Source organism: Thunnus albacares, chromosome 13 (assembly GCF_914725855.1).
Source record: "Thunnus albacares chromosome 13, fThuAlb1.1, whole genome shotgun sequence".
Taxonomy (NCBI): Eukaryota; Metazoa; Chordata; class Actinopteri; order Scombriformes; family Scombridae; genus Thunnus; species Thunnus albacares.
Genome location: NC_058118.1, coordinates 23257270 through 23280949, shown reverse-complemented (window position 1 = coordinate 23280949; position 23680 = coordinate 23257270). Strand labels below are relative to the sequence as shown.

Below are 23680 nucleotides of genomic sequence, written 5' to 3'. Positions count from 1 at the left end.
ATGTTTTTACCCGCAGAGGTCTCCTCCTCTCCAGAACAAACGGACCCGGTGATTACAGGTAAAAACACTGAATGTTTTCCTGAAGCTGTTTCACCTCAAAAATCAGTGTTTCTCTGACGATGTACGGCGACCACCGGACGTTCGGTACGGGCTGTTAGCCGAGCTGCTGCTAACACTTGTTCGGTTTATTTCTCTTATAACTTTAGATCCAGACGTTCAGTCGGTTTCTCCCGGGAGCCGAATTATCCGCAGAGGTCTCCTCCTCTCCAGAACAAACGGACACGCAGATTAAAATCGTTAAAAATACTAATTAAAGCTGTTTCACCTAAAAAAAAATCAATGTTTTTCCGATGATGTTCGGTGACCATCAGACTTCCTGGAGGGGCTGTTAGCCGAGCTGCTGCTAACGTTTGCCCAGTTTATTTCTCTGATAACTTAAGATCCAGACGTCCAACGACTAAAATCCTTCTTCCGGCTAAAAGATATAGTTAAAAGTGACCTAAATTTATCATGAAAATGTGGCTTAAAACTGAATAAAAGTCAATTTATAACAGTTACTGTGGAACAACCACAACACCGATGTATTATCTTGTATGTGTGTAAGTTACTCTTTGGTAGACGCCATTGTAGCGGACAAACACAGCGCCGCCGTATGCATCTTGTGCGTGTTTACTCTTTGGTAGAGGAGGTATGACGCCATTGACATGCGACCAAATGAAACTGTCCGTTACTTTGATTAAATTACAGATTTCTCTGGGTTTGAAAATTGTTGGAAACATTTGAGATAATGTAAGTACACAACTCAACAACATATATAACACAGGTCTAGTTGGTTTTAGACATTTTAATGTGGAATAATTACATATTATACCTTTAAACATACACATTAAATGTCTCCTCTCAAATGTTGGTAGTGATGAGTTCAGAAGTGTAAGAACAGCTCAGAGTAGAACAACAGAAGCTGCATCATATGTACCATATTATCAAAGCTCCTCCATACTTGTGTTCTCAGATAACAATGGTCCAAACTCTGCATCACTGTAACACCAGTACGTTCATGTAAAGTACCTCGAGTCAAACGGGTGCCATGTTGTGTAACAGTCTTCTACACATCCGGTCGTCAGGTCAGAACAGATTTATAATGAAATCTGCGATGACATCATTACTTTAGCTGTCAAACTGGGCGTTATTATTTTTTATTTCTTAGAATTTGATGATGTGTTTTTTGGATTTCATGATTGTATCGTTTCGTTTAAATGTTGAATGTTTTGTGCTTTTTCTTAATGTTTCTTTGTCTTTTAACATCTTGGGACCATGTTGGAAAGTGTTTTCACTCTAACTTTATCCCTTGGATTTTTGGTTTTGTGTCTGTAATCCATAAATAAATCATGTCGTCATACTTAAAACTACAATACTAATCCGTGAGGAGCAGCATACTAAACATTGTTGGCTTTCCAAGAACAGATAATTAAACACACGTTTACTGGTAGAAAAGTTTGGCACTTACAAATAGCTGCACGCACACACACACACACACACACGCACACACACACACACGACAGCAACAAGCAGCTTCTTAAACTCTAAATGAACCTTCTCTTCAACAGGCTCGGCCCCTCTGCTCGTTGAACACATGTTCGTTAACGATCTCACAGAGCTACCTCAGTGAACTAAGACTCCTGGAAATGATCCAATCTGATTGGCTGTCACTGATTGGAGGTTATTAAGAGTGACAGGTAAGAGGCCAGTGAATGTCCACATCAGGGAATCTAGGAGCCTTTTTCCACACAGAGATTGTGGATTTGTAGCAGTAAGTGTCATGTTAAGGATTTTTAACGAGGTAAATCAACATTTTTTGTAGAAAGACACAGTTTATTATTCCAAGCAGATTATTTTTATATGTCCTAAAACATTTCTGGTGGGGAAATTTAAGACTGAGGTGTATATTCGGTCCAACCAACAGTCCAAAACCCAAAGACCAGAGCTGCAACAAATAGTCGATTAATCGATTAGTTGCTAACTGTTAAATTAAAGGACCAGTGTGTAGGATTTAGTGGCCTCTAGTGGTGAGGTTGCAGATTGCAACCAACTGAATTACCCCCTCCCCCCAAACACACACATAAACACACTATTCTGGCAAGATTTCAGCGGTTTTCTCTCTTGACATTATTGAAATGAATCCACTGAGTCCGGCTCAGTGTGTGTGAACGGATCATCTGCACTTCCAGCTGAAATAAAACAAAAGTGACGGAAGAGATGGAAAATATTTCACTGATTGACCTCAGGGAGAAAATAAAAAAAAAAGGCTTTTTGAAGAAACAGCTGCTTCCACTTCACTTCAGTCTTAGGAAGAAACTGTCTACATCCTCTCTCTCTCTTTCTGTGTGTGTGTTTTATGAACATCAGCACACATTTATATCAATAAAAAGATCTTTGGATGAATGTCTTTATGTCATACCTTAGCTTTATATAACTTCACTCAACATCCGCTCTGTGTCATGTCATCACAACATGACATGTTAGAGCCTAATCTATTCATTAAAAAAATGAAACATTGGTAGTTTAATTAATAATGAAAATAATCAGTTGCAGCCTTGATTCCGGTATGTTTTCCTATAATATTCTGAATCAAGTCTCACAGCTCCACTTAACATTTACAAACGTTTTGTTCGTCATAGAACTTCTCGGTCAATATGACGCTGTATTACAAGTAAATACTTCTGGACTCTCCCTGACGTGACGCTGAAGCTGCTCAGCGGTCTCTCTCTCTCTCTCTCTCTCTCTCTCTCTCTCTCTCTCTCTCTCTCTCTCTCATCTGTAATGCTAATGGATTCTTCATGTGGATCATCTGTTTTTACAGTCAGGTGACCCCTTTCATCCCCATCGCCTTCGACCTCACTGCTGCCTTTCTAAATCTTCCTGACTGGTTCTTATAAAACTGTTCAGTATCATTCACCACTTTGGTATTTTTGTTTCATTTTCAAAGTGACTCTGTGGTGATGTCACTGAGTTGTACTGATTCAAATAATAATAAAAATTTAATTGTTTTGTTTTGTTTAATTCTTATCATAGTCGTTGACATGTTGCCAGACGGGGCCCCACTGGACTGCGCCCCCCCCCCCCCCCCCCCGCCTCGGGGGTTTACTTTACAGCCCAGGATGTAGACAGATGAGCATCAGTGTGGATCTGTTGTGGCAGGAACCAACAGCAGCAGTTTACAGATGTGTACCACCTGCAACATACTACTGAAACAACTTTTAAAGAGCTTCAGAAACAGCCTGCTGGAGGACTGAGAGGAATCTGGGCTGAGAGGAAAGATGGATTTAGAGAAATCTAAACAACTTCTGGTGAAAAAAATATCTCCGATATGTTTAAAATAGTTCAGAATTTATAAGCATTAGTCAAAAAAAGGCCTTAATGCCAGATCTTTAAAAGGAACCGCAGCTGCTTCTCACACAGCTGTGACCCTCCAACATGGCCGGCAGAGGATGTGACGCCTGGCGATGAATGAATGGATGAATGTAACGCCTGCAGAGCTGCAGACAGATGGTGGTGTCACGCGATATCTGCTTAAAGATGTCAGCCTAAATCCCCTGCTTTCACACACACATACACACACATACACGGCCAGAGGTGTGTGTGTGTGTGTGTTTAATCTGGCCAAACTGAATGAGAGGGAGTTAGATGTGTGTGTGTGTGTGTGTGTGTGTTTGCTTTAATCTGTCTGAGCTGAATGAGAGGGATTTAGGTGTGTGTGTGTGTGTGTGTGTGTCAGCAGCAGTAAAGCTCTGAATCAAACCAGAGACGTTGATTGGTTGGTTGCTGTGAAAGTTACACTTCGGCCCGTCAGAGAACAAAATCTAGCTGCACGACTGAAGATATTTTTCTCCCTTTATGACAGAAAATGATGAATTATGACTGAACAGAGACAGAAAATCTTCATACAGCCGGACGACAGCTCGAGAGCAACGTTTCCTCTACGAGATTGAAAATGACGATATAATTCTGCTTTTTAAAAATTTACTGAAACATACACTCAGTTCATTACTGTAGGTACACCCACCTAAAGCTAATGCAGGCTGATGGGAATGTCATTTGTTTTGGTCATAAACTAAAGTTGCTGCAACTAACAACTATTTTCATTATTGGTCGATCTGCCAATGATTGAGTTCATTAAACAGTTTATTGTCAGAGAATAGTGAAAATGCCTGTTTTAATTTCCCAAAGTCAAAGGTGACGTCTTTAAATATCTTTTTTTTTTTTTTTTTGGACTAACAGATCAAAAGTCAAATATATTCAGCTTACCATCATGAATGACAAAGAAAAGCATCACATTTGAGCTGCTGAAACAAGTAAACTTTTTAGCATTTTTGCTTAAAAAATGGCTAAACTCATTATTTGATTATCAAAACAGTTGCAGATCAATTTTCTGTCACTCAACTAAGCAGTTAATCGTTGCAGCTCTGAAACCAAGTATTTAATTTGTTCATTGTGTAAACAAACATAAAGGTTAAAACGATAATTTGTAATTTTGGTTGTAGTAACGGTACTTCTGTTGTTCCAACACATAACTCCCAAGCAGCAACCTCTGGGGCTGTAAAATGGAGCCAATGTGGAAGTGCCAAAAACTGCAGTTCCTTGAATGACCACTTGAGGCTCCAAAAGCGAGTCAATCCCCATAGACCCCCATGTTAAAATGCCAAACTTTACAGCAGAAATAAACATGTTTACAGCCTGGTACAAAAAACGGTTTTGGTCTCGGTAGCTAATTTCCTCTTTCATGACAAATGTACGGGGGTGGATGTTTTTATAACTCACCCATTTAAATTTTATTAAGCCGTAAAGTTATGCATAATGAAGGACATGGCTGCTTTGAGTGACAGGTCCGCCAGCCACTAGGTGGCTTGTTTCAGCCATTCGGCCCGCCTCTTTGCCCATTTTTGATTGGCTGGGAGTTAGGCAGCGTCACGCACTGCCAAGATGGCGACGGCTGGAGAGGCTCACTTTGAGCTTCAAAACCGCTCTTCAGAAACCAACGAGTGACGTCACGGTAACTACGTCCATATTTTTATACAGTCTATGGTAACTCCCCTAAAACAACAAACTGTTGTTCTTACATGTTTGTGTTCAGTTAAACAGATGAAATACCACATATTTTACGAGCTGATACGTGTATTTTTATACTCACACAGAGCCAGCTCCATATTTAACACACAGACATCATCTATAAACTCAGAAAGAATGCAAATAAGCACATTTCCAAAATGCAAAGCATGTTCTTTTAAGGGGTTTAACAAATACAAATGTTCCCTTAAGTACATATAAAACTCCAGCAATTACAGCACAGTTGGTACAAGTGGATCAAAAGTTTGATCAAATCCAATTTCTTTAATGGTTTTAATGGTGGAAATTGTGAAAACATAAAAAAAAAAAACACTTCTGTATCTCATAATTATGTGAACTATAACTCAACTTTTTGAGATCCATATTTTTTAATAATTATGAGTTCTCATTAGTAATTTTAAAATACAGAGGAAACCTATAATTCTTAGTATCTGTATCTCAACATTATGAAAAATTATCTCATAGTGAAGATTTACCATCTCTTTTTTATGAGAAACGATTTTATTATTGTTACATGGTACTTTCTGCAGTGTATTATATTATAAAACCAGTTTTACTTCACTCAGTCAACAAGCTGTTTATCTGATTATTATTTGACAGAATTAGATATTGACAGAAATCTATAAACTTGACAGTTTATTGCCTCTATTTTCTGCAGAGACGCAGGATCTACTGTAATCTCAATCTGATGGGGGATTTTTTTTTCCATATGCCAGCAGATGAACACTCACTCTCAACACAGATTAAATCTACGTTTAAATCTGCAAACAACTTGAGTCAGAAGATGTTCTTTATGAAGTTTTCTCTGCTGATGCCTTCAAAAAGGCGATTTACAGACTGATCATATGTCAGACATAGTTGCCTGATCTCATCAATCTGCTTCAGACATCTTAAACATACTGTATCTCTACATGTCTGATATTATAACTACATGTCTGTGTGATTTGGACGTCACTGCTTTGTGTCACTCTTCTTTAAAGTTCACAGGAACAGACGATAAATATATGTTTCCATTCATTAGTAATTCAATGTTTCTAACTGAATGACGCAAACAGATGTGGAGGAAAAAAAAGATTTGTGTACTGAGTTACTGTATTAATACTTTGATGATCATTAATCCAGTGTATAAGTGCATGTAAAAGAACATGATGCACTCTTCTATTAACCTTTCATATGCTGTAACCACATTGTTCTATTTTAAGTAAGATGTCTTGTCGAGATCTTTCACAACTTGTTTGTGTAGATGAAATGAGTCTCTTGTCTACTAAAGAAGAAATATAAAAGGTTATCTGAGGTGTTTGATACATAATGATCTCGATTCTAAGGAAATGATCATTGGAAATGGGAACGAAAGGGGAACTAAATGCAAGAACTGGCAGCTATACAAGACAGGCATGACACCGTGTACGGGATTGTTGTTGATTAAACTTACAGGAAACGGGTGTTTTGCTGCAGACACACGAGATGCGACTGCACACGAAATGCTTGTGTTGACGGGCGTGTTGGCGGACGAGTTGGCGGATGCTGAAAGTATAAAGTGTTTAAAGTGTGAATTGTTCAATGTGCTCCTCTCTTGCTGCAAAGCTCAGGGAGCTTGTGTGCAGTTTAGTGGTTTATTAAAAAGGTATTTAGTCGCCTTTCTCACCTAAATAGACAACAACAGAGAAAAAAAGGTGATAGAAAATACAGAATGATTTAACATTTTATCGAGATCATAGCTACTTGATCTCTGAGAGTACCTACATTTAAAAAATAAAGATGATGATGAAGATAACCTATGACACACATTTGTTCACTAAGCTGTTTAGAGAACTAGAGGACGGCTGCTACTCTGACGCAGCCTCTACAATAGTATGCATCTATAACTCGGAGACAGCATGCTAAAACTGCCTCAAAGAAGAGCAGCATTTCTACACAGTCTTTCGTTCACTTTCATTTTATATCCTCAGTTCTTCGCACTGTCCTTTCACATAGAAACCAGAACCATGGAGCGCAGAGGTCACAAGAGGTTGACTTCTGAGTAACAACAGAGTTAATTTTACATGCTGAGGCAGTGTTTCCCACAGGATTTTGTGAGACTGTGGTGGGTGGACCTCAGAGCCTCTAGGGGAGTCCGGGCACACGCTTCCCAGGAGGAAAATTTAGTCCATTTAGTACAAAGTTTAAATGCCTCAATCTGGTGCACTTTGAGAGCAAAATTAAGAGGTTAGATCTATGAAGAGCTTCTGAACAATTTAATAATAAACACACTGGTTGTATAGATATGAATTATAACTTACTTTTGTGTTCACTACTTATTAAAAATTAGAGCTGCAATGATTAATTGATGTTACATCCCCTGACCAACCATAACTGATATATGCTGGGAACTGTTAAAAACGGTAATTGGCTCAGAAACTGGTCATATCATGAAAGAGAGGAAGACATCTGGTCCTTATTTCCTGATTAAGTCCTGTTTTCCTTCCTCTGGTTGCACGAAAGCCAACTGTTTATTTTCCCCTAATGACTTCATATGAGAGTGAACCAGTAAACAAAAAGGGATTAAAGCCAGACTTACATCACAAATAAGAAATGCAAAGGGTTAGGGTTAGGGGTTAGGGGTTGGGGTTGGGGTTAGGGTTGGGGTTAGGGTTAGGGGTTAGGGGTTGGGGTTGGGGTTAGGGTTGGGGTTAGGGTTAGGGGTTGGGGTTGGGGTTGGGGTTAGGGTTAGGGGTTAGGGGTTGGGGTTAGGGTTAGGGTTAGGGGTTGGGGTTAGGAGTTGGGGTTAGGGGTTGGGGTTAGGGTTAGGGGTTAGGGGTTGGGGTTGGGGGTTAGGGGTTAGGGTTAGGGACGCTTCCCGATTTCTCTTTAAAAAGACAGGCCACATGGTATCAAATTTGATATAACTGCCATATTTTTTTTAAATTTACCACACTTATGATCATATGGTCAAATTTAACTTATTTATTTAAAATATAACAATTTATTTCACTAGTAAAGTTATTATTTAATTATTGTACATAATTTGTAAACATAGACATAACATGCATACATTATTTGCATGTATGCAGCAGTAAAACAGACAAAAATGTGAGGGATGCAGTGAAATGAAAATTCTTGATGCAAATAACTATTGATTATTTACAAAAATATGTGCAGATGCCACTACTGTTAGTTGGTCATTTATGCCTGTTTGTCCATTTGTCTTTCACCTGCCTAAACACAGATTACCAAGGAACACAATTTCACTCCAGCTACACACTAACCTCCCACTACTGCTGTATTTATATAGTTTCTACTGTTCACACCTCCACAATAATCAAACTGTAAGCCAATTTGATTTCTGAAAATATGATTTTCAGCTCATTTGAAAAGATGATGACAATGTAGCTGTAAAACCCCAAACCAGCCTAAACAGACGAGTTTGTAGCTATGATGAAATCAATATTTTAGAGCTGGTTAATACAACAGTTCTCATTATAGGAAGGATATAACTTCATGATATGATGACCTAATAACAATACAGGCTGAATATGAACATGACTGTTGAAACTGTAGTCATCACTTCCCTCCTTACATATTGGACTTAATTTGCAGTGAGGGGTTGTTCCCTTGAAATTTTCCTGGAGTAGGCAAAGTTATAGACTACAGTGCCAACACACACACACACACACACACACACGTAGTTTAGAGTGACAAATCGTACCAGCGTACCTTGATGTCAAAATGCGTACAGGATGGCAAGTCTGCAAAGGTCTAATTTGATTAGTAGTAATTTCGATTGATTTTCAATTTAGAATGAAAATGGTGACATCCCTAATTTTGATATATGATATATTTCCTTTTGGAAGATCAATGTTGGTGTCACAGATGAAATCTAACAGCTGCCACATTAGTTTGTCTGAATGTAAAGTGAAGCTCCATGTTTTTACTGGACAGAACAACAGCGCTGCCCCCGGGGCTCTATATGTACAGATATCACCACATTTACATAAATGTAAATGTATTAAAATGAACAGATCAGTCTTCATAACAGTTTGGATGAATAACATAATTTACTGCATCTCTCTGTCAATGAGATTATTTTTTTGTGAGAAGAAAAGTGTTTGTGGAGCTTTGAGTTGAGATTATTTTCTCATTATACAGTCAGGTAGGTGTGCTGTCAGCAAGTACGCTGCTGTTCCAACTGCAGAAAAATCTTACTGCGTCCTCCCGTCCTCTAAAACCAGAGAGAGAGAGAGAGAGAGAGAGAGAGAGAGAGAGAGAGAGGATGAGCTTCTTCAGCTCACGAAGGAAGACATGAGGTTGCAGAGAGAGGAGAGGAGAGGGAGAACGGACAGGCTCTTCTCTCTACTCGAGAGATTAGTCGACAAATAAAAGATACTGAATGAATGAATTAAAATAAAATACTGGTTAAATACATTGTTTGACTCATTTACAGCCATCTTTACAACCATTTGCAGGTCCTTAAAAAGTCTTGAATTCAGTTTTATAAATATGAGGCCTTAGAGAATGTGTTTCTGTATATTTAGGTTCAGCTGAGTCCCCGGTGGTGCTGCTGGACCTGGATGGGCTGCTACAATAATCAAATTAAAATTTCTGGCTCCATTTCCACTAGCTGTGTCCCGATCAACTGCAGCTGTCAAGGTTGCTAGGCGACAGGAGCGGCGCTTTGTGATGCAAGGGTAAGGGCGTGAACAGCTGGTGACGCAAACAGGAAAACCTCCATAGAGCAGACCGTCTCATTTATCAACGCTCGGTCCTGCCTTTGCGATCTACGACGGACACCGGACACGCCTTTGTAGACCGCGTCCTTCGAAGAATGCGGCCCTTAAATTGGGACACAGACAAAAATTACATCATAACGTCTCTTGTGTCGAGCGTGAAAGAGGGTGCAACACGTATGTCTGCAGTGTCCAAAACAGCATCAGTCATGCGAGGAGGAACCGAATCGCAATCCTTCAACACTACAAACCGAACTGCCCATCTGAAGAGCCGCCACCCCACACGATTTCTAGAAGAACAAAGAAAAACAGGCACCAGCAAAAAAAAACCTGTCAGCAGCCTCTTCTTCTTCTTCTTCTTCTTCTTTCAGTCGTTTAATAAAGCCAAAAAATATATAACCACGACCAGCTCGGGGCGAAAGGCATCACTCAGAAACTCATGGAGTGTATCGCTCTGGACAACCAACCAGAATAGAAACTAGACATTAATAAAAAGATAATGTGATTTATTGTTTACTGTCCAATAGAACCAACCAACCCTGTTACACGGCAATGACATCACTCCAAAATGGTGGCTCGCTAGCTAGATAGCTTGGTAGAAATTATGAAAATAAATTGGTCGTATCGGTGGTTTTAACAACTTTTTAAAACCTGATTTTGGGCGAGGTGTTTTCCTAATATATTTGGGCACTATAAGCACCAGTCCAGTTTCTGGACAAGTTGACGCTCTATGGAGAACGTTGCCAAACCTTCTAACCTCTGCTGAGACCTGGTAGAGCGTAAGTAGTTTTTTTATGAGCTTCGTTTTACTGAAGGCTCGCTCGCCTCCAGCCACAGTCGCAGGCAGAGACACGAAAATACACAGCAGGACTCACAGATCTCTATAAATGCTCAGTAGCTCCATACTGTACATGGTACTGTACATTTAGTAGCCCCAGATGTTCAAGGTCATCTTAAAAAGTTGCACTGTATATTTTATTTAATCTGTGAGATCAATCACATATTTCCCACTGCACTGACATCATCCTTTGGCATATTTCTGTATTTCCACAGGATGCAGAACTCATATCGTCTGTCTCATCTCCAACTTGGGTTCGATGCCCATGGAACTCCATCAGAAAACTGTCCCATGATCTCTTCCTCCAGGGCCTTTATATATCGGCAGCCTGCACATCAAAGGAAATGTCTGAGGACTGGATGACGAGGTTTCTATCCTCTACGCCCTGTAACACCCCGACCCAAAACGTGAGGAGGTCTTTAACCCCTGCGCCTCGGATCTGGCTTCACTGGTGAGGTTACGTGTTGCGACAAGGTTGTCTAATGCATGGATCACGTCAGGCGAATGCTTTGCCACTGGGAGCACTGTCACTATATGTGTCAGACAAGCGGTGCAGAAAACAGCCCAAAAGCTTCCCATTGGTGAGGGCTCGCACTGAATGGCTTGTATTGTTGATTGATGAAGCCGAAGAATGTGTCTATTTCTGGGTGGGCCTGGACTGCATGAACTCCAACTAGCTGTGAAGTGTGAGACACACACACACAGGATATGTGTGGCGACGGGATTTTTACTCATTATGCAGGCTTTCACTCCCTTAAACTTTTCCTGCCATGTTAGCTCCGTTGTCATAGCGCTGACCTCTGCGGCATCAGTTCCACGTTCACGCAATGATTCTTCCACCATTGCTGCAATTTCCCTAAATTCCTAAAGTCTTACAGTATAATTCACCGACAGTAGTTTATTCCATGTTTGAAACATCCGCGGTTGCATCACATGTTATAGTATAATAGTATGCTGCCTCTTGACTTTCACTCAAAATAGTCTTTAAGACACGCCGAGCACAGAGATCAATTCATTCATTCTGGCTCTCAGGTGAAAGCTAACGGGCTCGGACTCTCTTTCACCGTTTCTCCTTAATGTTTTGTAAGTGATCATACAGGATGTTATCGTATTCTGCCAATAGTTTAATTAAATAGAAAATGTCCATTATCTGGCTCATCGAGTCTGTTTGTGTGTTGCCCCTGAATGACAGATTCCTGGAGGCTGAATACAGAGTAACATCCAACAGTCCGTAGTCGTGTTTTTTACCTCGATTTCTGACTCTATTACTTTTTGCTGTTTGCTGTCAATTCCACACCATTGTAGGGCAAAATGCTGCAGGTTCTTCCATTTCCAAGAACTGTTGTTTCTTGCTCTGGAATTTTTTTGTAAATCTTTCGCCATTTGATATTGACGATTTTCATCCCATCTATGGAATTCAGTGACTTTTTCTCTAGTTCAAAAAGAGAACAGCAAGCAGTTTTAGAGCGGGTATATATTACCCAGTCCCTCTCTGTTTTCTCATGGCCATCAGGGGTAACTTGTGAGTGCTCTGCCTTCTGCATCTATTGGTATTTCTTTTGCAATCTCTGTGAAAGGTGCTCTCTTGGCCGTGACACGTACCAGGTTCACCCTGTCAACTAGTCTCTGATGCTATTTCGCTTGTGCTAGCATCATCCACCTGCTGCCGGCTGGGTCCCTCCTCCTCCTCCTCCTCCTCCTCTCTGACGCAGCTACTTCCATCTCCAGACTGAGCTGTTTCTGTCAGAGGACACGTTGTGTTCAGCTTTTATACAAGCTAATAACTGGACGTTAAAAGTTAAAGCTAGGTGGTAGCTATTAGTGGCTGTGAATTGCCTTGTTGTTGAAATGTGCGACACAAATAAACTTGCCTTGCCTTTACATCTCTGCTATCATTTTATCTTTTTCATTTCTCTTTTTTTTCTGGCCATTTTGAAAGTTTACTGGAGGAAGTGGGAGCGTGGGGAGGGGCGGGCTAGATGTTAAAAAACATTTTTTGCATATTAGGGAAGCAAAGTAAGATTGTGTTCAACCACTGTGAAAATTAGGAAGATAACAAATAACAGGCTTTTATGCGACTCACAAATACTATATCAAGTTTTCAAAAATATGTACTTTTGACAAATTATTCCAGCAGATTAAAAGGTTAAAGGTTGACCCATCTGACCCGGTGTTTCCCCGGTATCTGCGGCTCTGGTTGCAATGGACAAAGTGCACAAGACAGAAAAACAGCTACGTGTGTAATTTGTGTTTACATGACAAAATGAAGACTCTAATAGCATAGAGAGACTGACAAATTGGAAAATATAGAGCAATACAGCAAAGATATGATTTTTGAGCACTTTTTTCTAATATTTGGGCACAAAAACAACAAAACAAAACTTAAAAAGAAGTCTGAAAATCTGCACAACACTGCAATTTACTCACTCCTGCCAGAAACTTGGTTTGTCAATAAATAATACCAATGGTATTAGTCTGTAGTCCAAAGCATTAAAATGAGTCACAGCTTTGTAATAAATCATTTTAGCTCAATAATCAGGAAAAGTAAATAATTAAGAGCAGGAACGTTACGCAGAATGAGAAGCAAATGAAGGAAAATGTGAATAAAGATGAGAACTTGAGGGAAGAAGTCCAAACGTGTCAAGGAGCTGAGAGTTTTCAGTAACTGACCTTGAAAAGGACGTGATGCATCTCAGATTTAAAATATCCCACTGCTGCTCTCTGTGCTCTTACAGTGCTTCTCTTTTCCCTTGTAGGACGGTCTCTGTAAGCTCAGTAAAATGACCCCCCCCCCCCCCCACCGCCCCCAGGACAGGAGGCGCCAGACAGCTTTATCTATACTTGTTACCTGTTATCAGCCAACGAGAAGCAGACATGGAAAAGATGAAACCAGCAAAGAGCTCAAAGCGCCGATTGTGAGGAAACCATGTTTTTAAATGAACACTTGTGTTTCCTGTTTTAGCTGTTTCCTGTTTTCCTGTTATTACCTTGTAGCCCATGGTGTGTGGTGCTGCGGTGTGTTGCTGTTGCTTAGAAACGGGCTGCTGCCTTCAGGTTTCCCGTCTTCATCGCCTCTGTGGAGAGATATATTTATACACACAGTCAGCTTTCTGCATGAGACTAACACTAACTTTATGATTTAAGTTACAGGGATTTGCTTGCTTTTTGTCCCCAAAAGAGAGTAAAAACAGGGCTGATATGTATCAAACGTAAAACTTCAATGGCGTATGCGTAGCTGCAACGATTAGTCATTTAATCAACTATTTTGATAATCGTTTTGAGTGATTCTTTGATTCCAGCTTCTCAAATGTGAATATTTTCTGGTTTCTTTAGTCCTGTTTGCCTTTAAAACAGCAGCAGTTCTCCTCAGTGTTTCAGGTTCTCGGCAGGTCGGTGGTTTCCTGCGTCTTGGAGAAGTTGCCACAGTTCTTCTTCTTCTGTGGATTTAAAGCGTCTCAGCTGCTTCTGTCTCTTCATGTTAATCCATGATGTTGAGATCAGAGACCATCTGTTGCAGGACTCCTCGTTCTTCTTGTTGCTGAAGATAGATCTTTATGACTCTGGCTGGATGTTCGGGCTCGTTTTCGTGCTGCAGAATAAATGTGGGACTGATCAGACGCCTCCCTGATGGTGTTGCATTAAGGAGAAGAATCTAAACATCTGAAGTGCCTTCAATCAAGTAAAATTAAGAAGGAACTGTGTGGGAGATGAAGCCCTTTTAACACCCAGTGCCCAAAGTTTAGGGGTTAAAATGTAATTGGACAGAAACACATGAAGTCAAACAAAATCATCATATTTCATATTTTGTGGAAAATGTTTTGCAGTCTTACAGACATCAGCAGATGCTTCGTATCTTCCCTGCTGATGCTCCCCCTGTAGACACCTTCAGCTCGTTGTTGTGGACTCTCTCAGCCTTTAGTCTGGTCTTCAGCAGCTCAGCCGGACCGAGATCGGGTGACTGACTCGGCCAGTCGAGGATATTCCACCTCTTCACCCCGAAAAGTCGCCGTGTGTTTATGGTGGTTGTCCTGATGAATGGTGAATGACTTGTTGATGTATTTGTCTGAACGTGAGCTCACAGAACGCTCTCGTACACATCTATACGTTCATCCTGTTGCCTCCGTCAGCGTGGAATCATCGATAGACACCCGATGTGACTTCCTCTTTCCATCATTTTGATAAAAGGTTGATTCTTGTTTCACCAGTCAACAGAAGTTTGTTCCACGAACTCACTTCCTCTTTTCCTCTTTGTAGGTTCTTGTGAGCTGCAGCGAGACCTTGAACCTGTTCTGGAGCTTTATCAGATATTTGCATGTTGTGGTCAATCTTCTGGTAATCAAGGCTTCTCTGAACAGTAAATGTTCAGAGAACTGAACACAACAGTAAATGTCCTTCATTTACATGGTGAGCGACAACTCTCAACTGTGAGTGACGTCGGCAGCTTTTTTTGTGCTGAACTAATGTTGAAACGACACTGAGATGCCCAACAAACGTCCAGTAGCTGAGTGATCAATAATGTTTGACCCCTTAAACTTCGATGGTGAAACTTTGTGTTAAAAGGGTTATAACTCCCACACAGTCCTTATTTATATATAAACCTCCTCACATTAAAGGACGGGGTCACAATTTTTCAAGTCAGTCTTAAAACAACATTGAAACATGTTTTTCTTGCTGTAATCATTCCTCCTGTTCATACTGACCATTAGAAGATCCCTTCATAAGTGATGGAGGACAAAATCCACAGTCCTCCTTCTGTGCAAAAATGTGTTTAAAAGTTTATCTGAAGCTAATATGAAGCTTCAGCGTCCAAATGAGTCAAATCACATAGATATCTTTCAACGTTACAGTCTTTTTAGTGGCAAAGTCCCTCTTTTTGTTACTATACTTGTAAAAACTTTATGGTAGCTGAGCTTATTTAAAGAGCCTTTGCATTGGCACCACCGGTACGAGGACCAGAGATGAGAGCTGTTCAATAGTTGACCATCATAGATGATTTAAAGGCTACAAAGGCAGATGAAACAATACTCAGCTAACAAAGGCACTCCGGTAAATCTTAATCAAAGCGATAATCGGTACACAAAAGGTGCTCTAATACTGTAAATCTTAATTAAAAACACTCATTTGGTAGATTAGAAAAAGAAATTTCCTTAACTTCCTCAAAAACTGCATCTGATGCACAGTCAACTAAAGACGATGGTCGGCATGCCGCAGCAGACAAAGGGAGAGACTGAGCCCGACTTCTTATCAGTTCAGGTGTGGCCTGTTAGAAAAAACTAAGTCCCGCCCACCTCGGTCTGGACAGGGAGGAGGATTTTCTACTATACTTCAATCTGATGCTAAAAAGACTGTAAATGTGTCAGATATCCACTTGATATGACTAACTCAGACTGCATGCATATATATATATACTGTATATGTTGATTATTAGTCGTTTGGTCTATAAAATGTCAGTGAAGGTGAAAAAATATTGATCACTGATTTCCAAAGTTCCAACGTCCTCAAATGTCTTGTCAGTTACTTGCTATTCAAAAATAACTGGTGATCAATTTTCTGCCTATCGACTAATCGATTAATTGACTGATTGTTGCAGCTGTAATGGAAAGAAAAAAAACCATGAGTTGGTAGAACGAGTATGAACTTTTATAAGAGTAGAAACAGTGTTATGAGTAAAGGAGGACAAAAAAAAGAAAGGATGTGAGAGGATAAGAACTGAGGATGGAAAAGAGGAAGAAATGAGTTAAGTGTCGTTAAACAGGTGAAATGTGTAAATGTTGACGGGAAGCTGAAGGTTTTATTTTACAGATCGATAGTGAATTCACTGGTGAGCGGATTCTTTGGACGACAGTTTTAGCCGGCAAAGTTAAATCCATCATCGTGAATCTGGACCGTCCTGTTTCTCTTCTGGTACAAAAAAAAGAGAGTTTATTGTGTTTGACGAGCACATTTAATGTCCTCGATTGTTTAATTGTGTTTTTATTAGACCTGCAGCGATGATCGAATTATCGTTTTTGTCATTTTTTTAAGCAAAAATGACAAAAATAAACTGGCTTAAGCTCGTCAAATATGATGATTTCATGTGTTTCTTTGTCAAACATGACGGTAAACTGAATATCTTTGAGTTTTGGACGGTTGGACAAAACACGTCACTCCATCATGTAGATCAGGTCCGCAGATTATTTAACATAAAACCAGTTAGACTGAAGTCTGCTGTGGGGAGACTGGGTTAAACCTGTTTTACATTATAATACCCACTGTACCTACAAATGATATACATTTATTTTAGTCTAAAATACAAAATGTGCAATATTTCACTCACTACTGTGTATCTGAACAGGCTGTAAGTTATATACTGTACATAAACACCTACTATGCAGTATGTACTGTATATAAAGTAACGTCATTTTACCATTTACCATTACCTATGTTACATTAGGAGTTAAAAGAAAAGATCAAGTCTACACCAAGTTACTTAAATGATCAATTAAATAACACAAATGATGACTTTATTTAAAATTACGGAGTATTAAACACATCAAACAGCAACTTTCACAATTTCCAGCTTCACTAGAGGACGTTAATGAGATCAGATAAGATGTGTTGGACAAATCTAACAATGAAATAACATTAATATACTACTAATAATAATACTAATAACGTTAGTAACGTTATCAGAATCATCTTCATTGGCCAATTATGTTCACACATACAAGCAATTTGACTCCAGTTTAGTGGCTCTCGTGTTCTTACACAGAATAAATATACAACAATGTTCAGAAATAAACACAAGAAATGACTTTAAACAGGTGAAACCGTTTCTGTGGACTGTAAACAGGATTCAAATAGTGTAAAGAAGTGAAGAGTGCACAGATAAATATTCAATGGTAAATGAAAATGACGTTACTTCATGTACGTATAGTAGGTGGATATATACATTACATAAAGCCTGTTCATTCACCCTACAGGTCACAATTAAACATCCATCTGCATGTTATTTTCTTTAATAATAAGGTGTTTAATTGACTTGCAGCTGTTACTGTCTGTCGCAGACCGTTATTTATGTCCATCAACAACAATAACATGAATCTTACTGTTGTTTATTCCATCATGTTTGATCTGTAACTCGGAACTATGAGCTAAAGTTGACCGATGCTCTGACTCTGTTTACAATATCCCTGCGCTGCCGGTGACACGCACACGCGCGCGCGCGCACGCACGCTGTAAACAATCCCGTTGGCTCGTGAGTGGGACAATTTTGCGAAGAAACAACAACATCTGTCTGGATGCAGCTCTCACTGTTTTATTTATACCATCGAAATCCACGACATAGAGAATGAATGGGAAGTTACCGACACACACACACACACACACACACACACACACACACACACACACACACACACACCATCTTTATTTTCTCCTCTGATCTCATAAATGGCCTTTATGACTCAAAATGACGGGAATCCGTCGTGGTGATAAGTTTAATCCCTGAAAGCAAAAGGAAGAAATGACGACCAGTAGAAGATAAGAAAAAGAGATGATGGGAATATTTTAAGAAAAACATATTTTATACTTTATATCATAATATAACTGTATTGCATATATATTATATACAGTAGAGATGCTGATTATTAGGTGAATTAATGCAGTAATGAGTAAATAGCTGCTACAGATTTGTTTCAGAAAGGCCATCAGCAGAGACCATGAAGTCACCACCGGATCATTACAAAAACAGAAGAACATGATCGGAATACTGAGATCGATAATATCTGTATTAGCTTATCCGTTAACCTAGCTTATCTAAGGTGTTAGCTGCTGTTCGTTGACCTGTGTTTAAGTGATGCTCCTCCGTTGCCAGCCCGCCAGCCGCGTCGTTCCTCTGATTTATCGACGCGTCGGTACCGAGCAAGCTGTTCTCCCCGCCGCCATGTTCCCGGTGAGTCCCGTGCGTCGCGGTCCCGCTGTCCGTCCGTCCGGTCCGAGGCCGCTGTCGGTGTCCGGTGGCATTTGGAGAGAGAGAGAGGGGTACGATCCGGAGCGCCGAGATTTACTGCGATCGAGTGCGCGAGCTGCGGCACCGAGCGGCAAGTAAGCGGCAACAACAGAAACGCGTTTCCGGCGACGCTTTCAGAATAAGACTTGAAGGGTGATGGTTTGTGTTGCTTCTTTTTTAGAGGCGCCTTCTGTAGAATTTAAAGGTGCAGTCTGTTTAATTTAAAGGTTTAATTAGTGTATAATCACCTGAAAATAAGAATTACTGTGTTTTCATTACCTTAGAATGAGCCCTTAATATTTTAGTAGGGAGTGTGTCCTCCAGCAAAAATTAGTTTTCCTAGGATGGTGAAGTCATGACTCACCCGACTCTACCTCTGATTGGCTCACCCTAATATTCTTACCCTAACCCTAACCAGTCTCACCCCTCATGCCTAAACCTAACCAACCCAACCAAAGAAGGCAACGAGTACTAGAGATAGAGTGAGGCGGGTCATGACTTCTTCTACGGTAGCCCAGAACAGACAAACCAAACAGAGGCTCTAGAGAGGGCCTTTCGTGTTTTTCGCACGGCCACTATAGGTTCTCCCATACCAGTGGTTCTCAAAAAGGGGTCCAGGGTAAGGCTGTATTCAGACCAAATCGGCAGTGCGGCGAAAACGTCAGTCCTCCCATTCATTTGAATGGGGGTAGTGCATTTCGGCTGTGGGCGTTTTGGCCGCAGCAGCGCTGCACTGGCCTGCAGCCAGAAAGTTGAGCTAGAGTCAATTTTTGGAGAAACACAACCCAAAGTCACTGTAGCTACAATATTCTTTACATTTTATTTTCTGTAAAGCACATTGAATTGTCCTGGGTATGAAATGTGCTACATGAATGAAGTTGTCCTGTCTTTGTTGATGAATTGCTGTGTAGTTCCTTTTCAGTGGTGTAAAGAAAGAAAGTGGTCGATCGACAGAAGATTAATTGGCAACTATTTTAAGTACATTTTTGGGTCATTTTTTTAAAGCAAAAATGACGAAAAATAAGCTGGTCTAAACTTCCCAAATGTGATATTTAATGCGTTTGTCGAACATGATAGTAAACTGGACATCTTTGGATTTTGGACTGTTAATTAGACAAAACAAGACATTTGGAGACTTAACCTTGGGCTGTAGGGACCTTAATCGGATATTTTTCACTATTTTCTGACATTTTATGGACAAAACTATTTAATCAAGAAAATAATCAGTAGATTAATCAATAATTGTTAGTTGCAGCCCTGGTTTTTATGCTGTCTTGCTGCAAAAATAATTCCCTTGAGAGACAATACAGATCTGAACTAGAGCTGCAACAATTAGTTGATTAACTGATTAGTTGCCAACTATTAAATTAATCGCCAATTATTTTGATAATAGATTAATTGTTTGGACTCATTCATTAAGCAAAAAATATATCCCATTTCTCTGGTTCTGTTTTCATCGAGGCTTTAAAAATGAGACTTGAAAGTTGATGCTTTGAGTTGCTCCGTTGATGAATTACTGCTTAGTTACTTTTCAGTGGTGGAAGAAACAAAGTACAATTACTCAAGTAATGTGCTAAAATACAATTTTAAAGTTCTTGTGTAAAGCACAAGTAGTTTCTGTTGCTTTCTACATCACATCACTACATTTCAGAGAGAAATATTGTACTTTTTACTGTGTACAAGAATTTTGTTTTTATTCTTCAAGCATATTAATCATTTTACAACACCACAGATTTATTTCATCAAGATGACCGTGACATAACCTCGAGATAATGTGCGTAAAAAACATCCTGATGTTGTTGTGCATGTTGTAAATAAAACATATACTGAATGTCAATTTTGGGCCTCTGTATAGTTGTTTTTTATTGTTCAATGTGACTCAATCTACAGAATGTTGAAATCAATAGTTTTTCCAAACAAGCTAAATATAATATGATTCCCATGAGCATTTCCCATTTCTGTTAATCTATATGTAGTTCCATTTCTTTAAGTCATCATTTTTTATTTCGATTTATTCATATTTTTACTACTTAAAAATGAAATGAGGTACTCAATAATCAGTGCTCACTATGGTGCGTTTGCAATACAAATGATTAATTACTTGAGTATCTGCTGCGTACACTTCAGTAGTTGTAATTTCACGTCATGTAAAATACAATCAGTCACTGCAGTTTTAAAAAGGGGCATTTCCACATGCACATTTTTGTCTTTAGAAGTGACATACCACTTGTTAATTTCATTTTGAAAGAATGATCACCTGACGTCCGGTTCGTTCCTGTCTAACTGGATATATCTTGACAGACCTTTCTGCAGCAGCCAAGACGGCAATCTCTGCAGAGAAGGAGGGAGGATAAAGATCCAGCGAGAGAGACAGCGGACATCAATACACATCAGTAATCATAATTGATTTCAAAATTTAATCATCACTGTCACCACAGCTGCCACAATATATCGGAGTATTACTGTAAATATATATATAATATTTAAAAGATCATGCAATGTTATTCTTATTTCAGTTTAGGCCTGTATCATCTACTAGTAGCCTATACGGAATTTGTATTATGCTCTACAGTACTACATTACATATTACCTGTGCAAAATAATACTTTATTGATCCCAAAAGGGGAATTTACGTTACGGAAGTACAAGAAACAGGTAGGAAACAGAAATACATCTATTTAAAATAATAAATACAACAAAAGAAGACATTAAATAAATGACATTCAAAAACTAAATACATTTCTGAACAAAAGATCAGTTCCCTGACCGGGAATCGAACCCGGGCCGCGGCGGTGAGAGCGCCGAATCCTAACCACTAGACCACCAGGGAGAGGTAGTGCAAGATTACATCATCATTATATTTATTTAACACAATATGCGGTGTATTGCTTCACAACTAGTTCATGTAGGCTGTGCAGTTTTCACCACATGAGCCATTACCGTACCGTAACGGTTAGGCGCGTGCTTATCATCATGTCAGTAGCGGTGAACTACCGTTACTATGGCCCGAAGTCGTTAGTAACTAACGTTAGCTGAATGTAGTTAACGTTAACATATTACCGATAACTTACAGCACGTTGCACGTAGTTAGTTGGTTCGGGAAATTTAGATGTTAGTGGTACAAGTAAATTAACGATTATTCATTTTCTACACTGTTAAGAAATGACGTTCGTCCCTCATCTGATCATGTCAGCTCGCTAACTGCAGCTAGCTTGCAAGCTAGCAACTGTTAGCGGCTTTGTGCCATGCGAAGCTGCGGTTTCTAATGAATGGCTAATCGCACAGCAATAATATTAACACAAAATAAACTATGAGCGCTTCAAAACAACTGTGTAATATTGATATACTCTCTTATTTACCTTGTGAGACGCAAGACCTCGTGGCGCAACGGTAGCGCGTCTGACTCCAGATCAGAAGGTTGCGTGTTCAAATCACGTCGGGGTCAAACTTTTCATTTTAACATTGACAGTTCTTTTATCCATCATTTTGGTAGATATTCAGAAATGCATAACCATTACTTAAAATTTTACTCATTTACACATTACTTACTATTAATGTAAAATAAGGCCATTCTTGGCTATTTTCTGACATTTTATAGACCAAACAATTACTCCATAAATGGAGAAAATAATCGACAAAATAATCAGTGACTAAAATAATCATTACTTACAGCCAGAGGGTGGAGGCATTGACAAATAAAACCAAAACTGCCTTACTGACTAGATACCTCTAATAATTGATATAACAACTGATCTTTAAATCAACTATAGGTGGTCACAGATGTGTCTTTACTTGTCAGGTATTTTATTAGCTGCTCAGTCAGAGTGAAAACTGGAACCTCTGATGTTAAAATCGACTTTTTTGTCCTCGACATCCTCAGCCTCATTCCTAAATGTGCCGCAAGTTGTTGACGTTGAGGCTTTTTAAAGACAGACCTATTTCTCTGTGACCTACTTCTGTCCCACAGAACCTGAAAACCTTCGTCCACTTTGCTTCAGCAGGAGAAGTGCTGTTATGTTTATTCAGACGAATAAAAGTGAAGGGTTTCATTTCAAAAGGTTTAGTTCAACACACATTTTAATGAGTAAAAGTCCCACTAAATATCTCATAAACAGAGATCTTCAATACAAACCCAAACTGAGGTTTTCTGTCTGCATTGTTTCAGAGGAGGTGACACCGTCTTTTGCACAATTTAAGAATAATATGAGCAAACATAAATCATGAGAACCACATAAAGTAAAGCTTAAAGTTTTGTTTTATTATTGAATTGTAAACTTATCAAGCAAATAAATAAAAACAAAGCTCTACAGATTGCATGCTTGGGAATAGACCTGAATGCTTCCAGTCACAAACAGATTTTATTTTTGTTGTTATTCTTGACTTTTTCAAACAAAAAATGCAACTTAATACCTTCAGCTTTTACTAGGAAATGTAGCTTTTTCTTGACTTCTTGCAAATGTGAACACTAGTATCTAACAGAGAGGTAGAGCTGAACACATGAAACCAAAGCAAAACGGATATAAAGTCCTACTGGTTTGTTGGAGTGAAATCTAATTACAGTTTTTGGAAACTGCGGCTGTGGTTGCTTGTAATTTTTACTAGATTTGTTTTCTTTAGATCAACACTTCCAACATTCAGTGATTAAAATGTTTTCTGGAGATTTAAATATTGGGGGTTTTTTTGGTGATCAGGACTTAAATGTCTCATTATACCTCGACATAGCTGACTTTCACCTTCATCACAGAGCTTATTATTCTGGGCAAGATAATGATTAGCAACCAGTTAGGTTTTGTTATTGTAATATCAAACATCAACACTGAGCTGGCAGGAAAGTTTCAGCGTCTTTCAAGTTACTATGTGGAGAATTTCTACGTGATTGCAGCAGATGTCTAATTAATCTGATGGAAAAAAGGTTTTGTTTGTGTAACTTGGTGAAGCCTTTGTGTTGCTGTCTGTGTCTATGAGGGGTTGTTGCAGCGTGAATTGATGTCCGTCACGTTGCTGTTTGTTGATTTGACCACAAGA

General features: G+C 39.3%; 1 protein-coding gene and 2 non-coding genes across 7 annotated transcripts in view; 1 reads left to right on the top strand and 2 right to left on the bottom strand.

Annotated features, from left to right (window-relative positions):
* st6gal1 (ST6 beta-galactosamide alpha-2,6-sialyltranferase 1) overlaps window positions 1-22100 on the bottom strand; it is a 37360-nt gene extending 15260 nt beyond the window's left edge. The window contains exons 1-5 of one of the 5 annotated variants that reach the window (XM_044370307.1): window positions 22015-22100; window positions 20913-20986; window positions 13653-13739; window positions 13336-13513; window positions 12781-12858 (exon numbers count right to left, since the gene is read on the bottom strand). In XM_044370307.1, coding sequence (XP_044226242.1) covers window positions 12781-12858; window positions 13336-13356 — 99 coding nt within the window. In that variant the 5' untranslated portion in view covers window positions 13357-13513; window positions 13653-13739; window positions 20913-20986; window positions 22015-22100. Of the gene's footprint in view, window positions 1-12780; window positions 12859-13335; window positions 13514-13652; window positions 13740-18489; window positions 20404-20912; window positions 20987-22014 lie in introns of those variants that run through there. The other 4 variants (XM_044370308.1, XM_044370306.1, XM_044370309.1 and 1 more) reach the window with 4 other exon arrangements.
* Window positions 21414-21485, bottom strand: trnae-cuc. Its single transcript has one exon. It is a non-coding gene; the product is annotated as a tRNA-Glu (tRNA).
* On the top strand, window positions 22029-22100 carry trnaw-cca. Its single transcript has one exon. It is a non-coding gene; the product is annotated as a tRNA-Trp (tRNA).
* Window positions 22101-23680: the final 1580 nt, after the last annotated feature.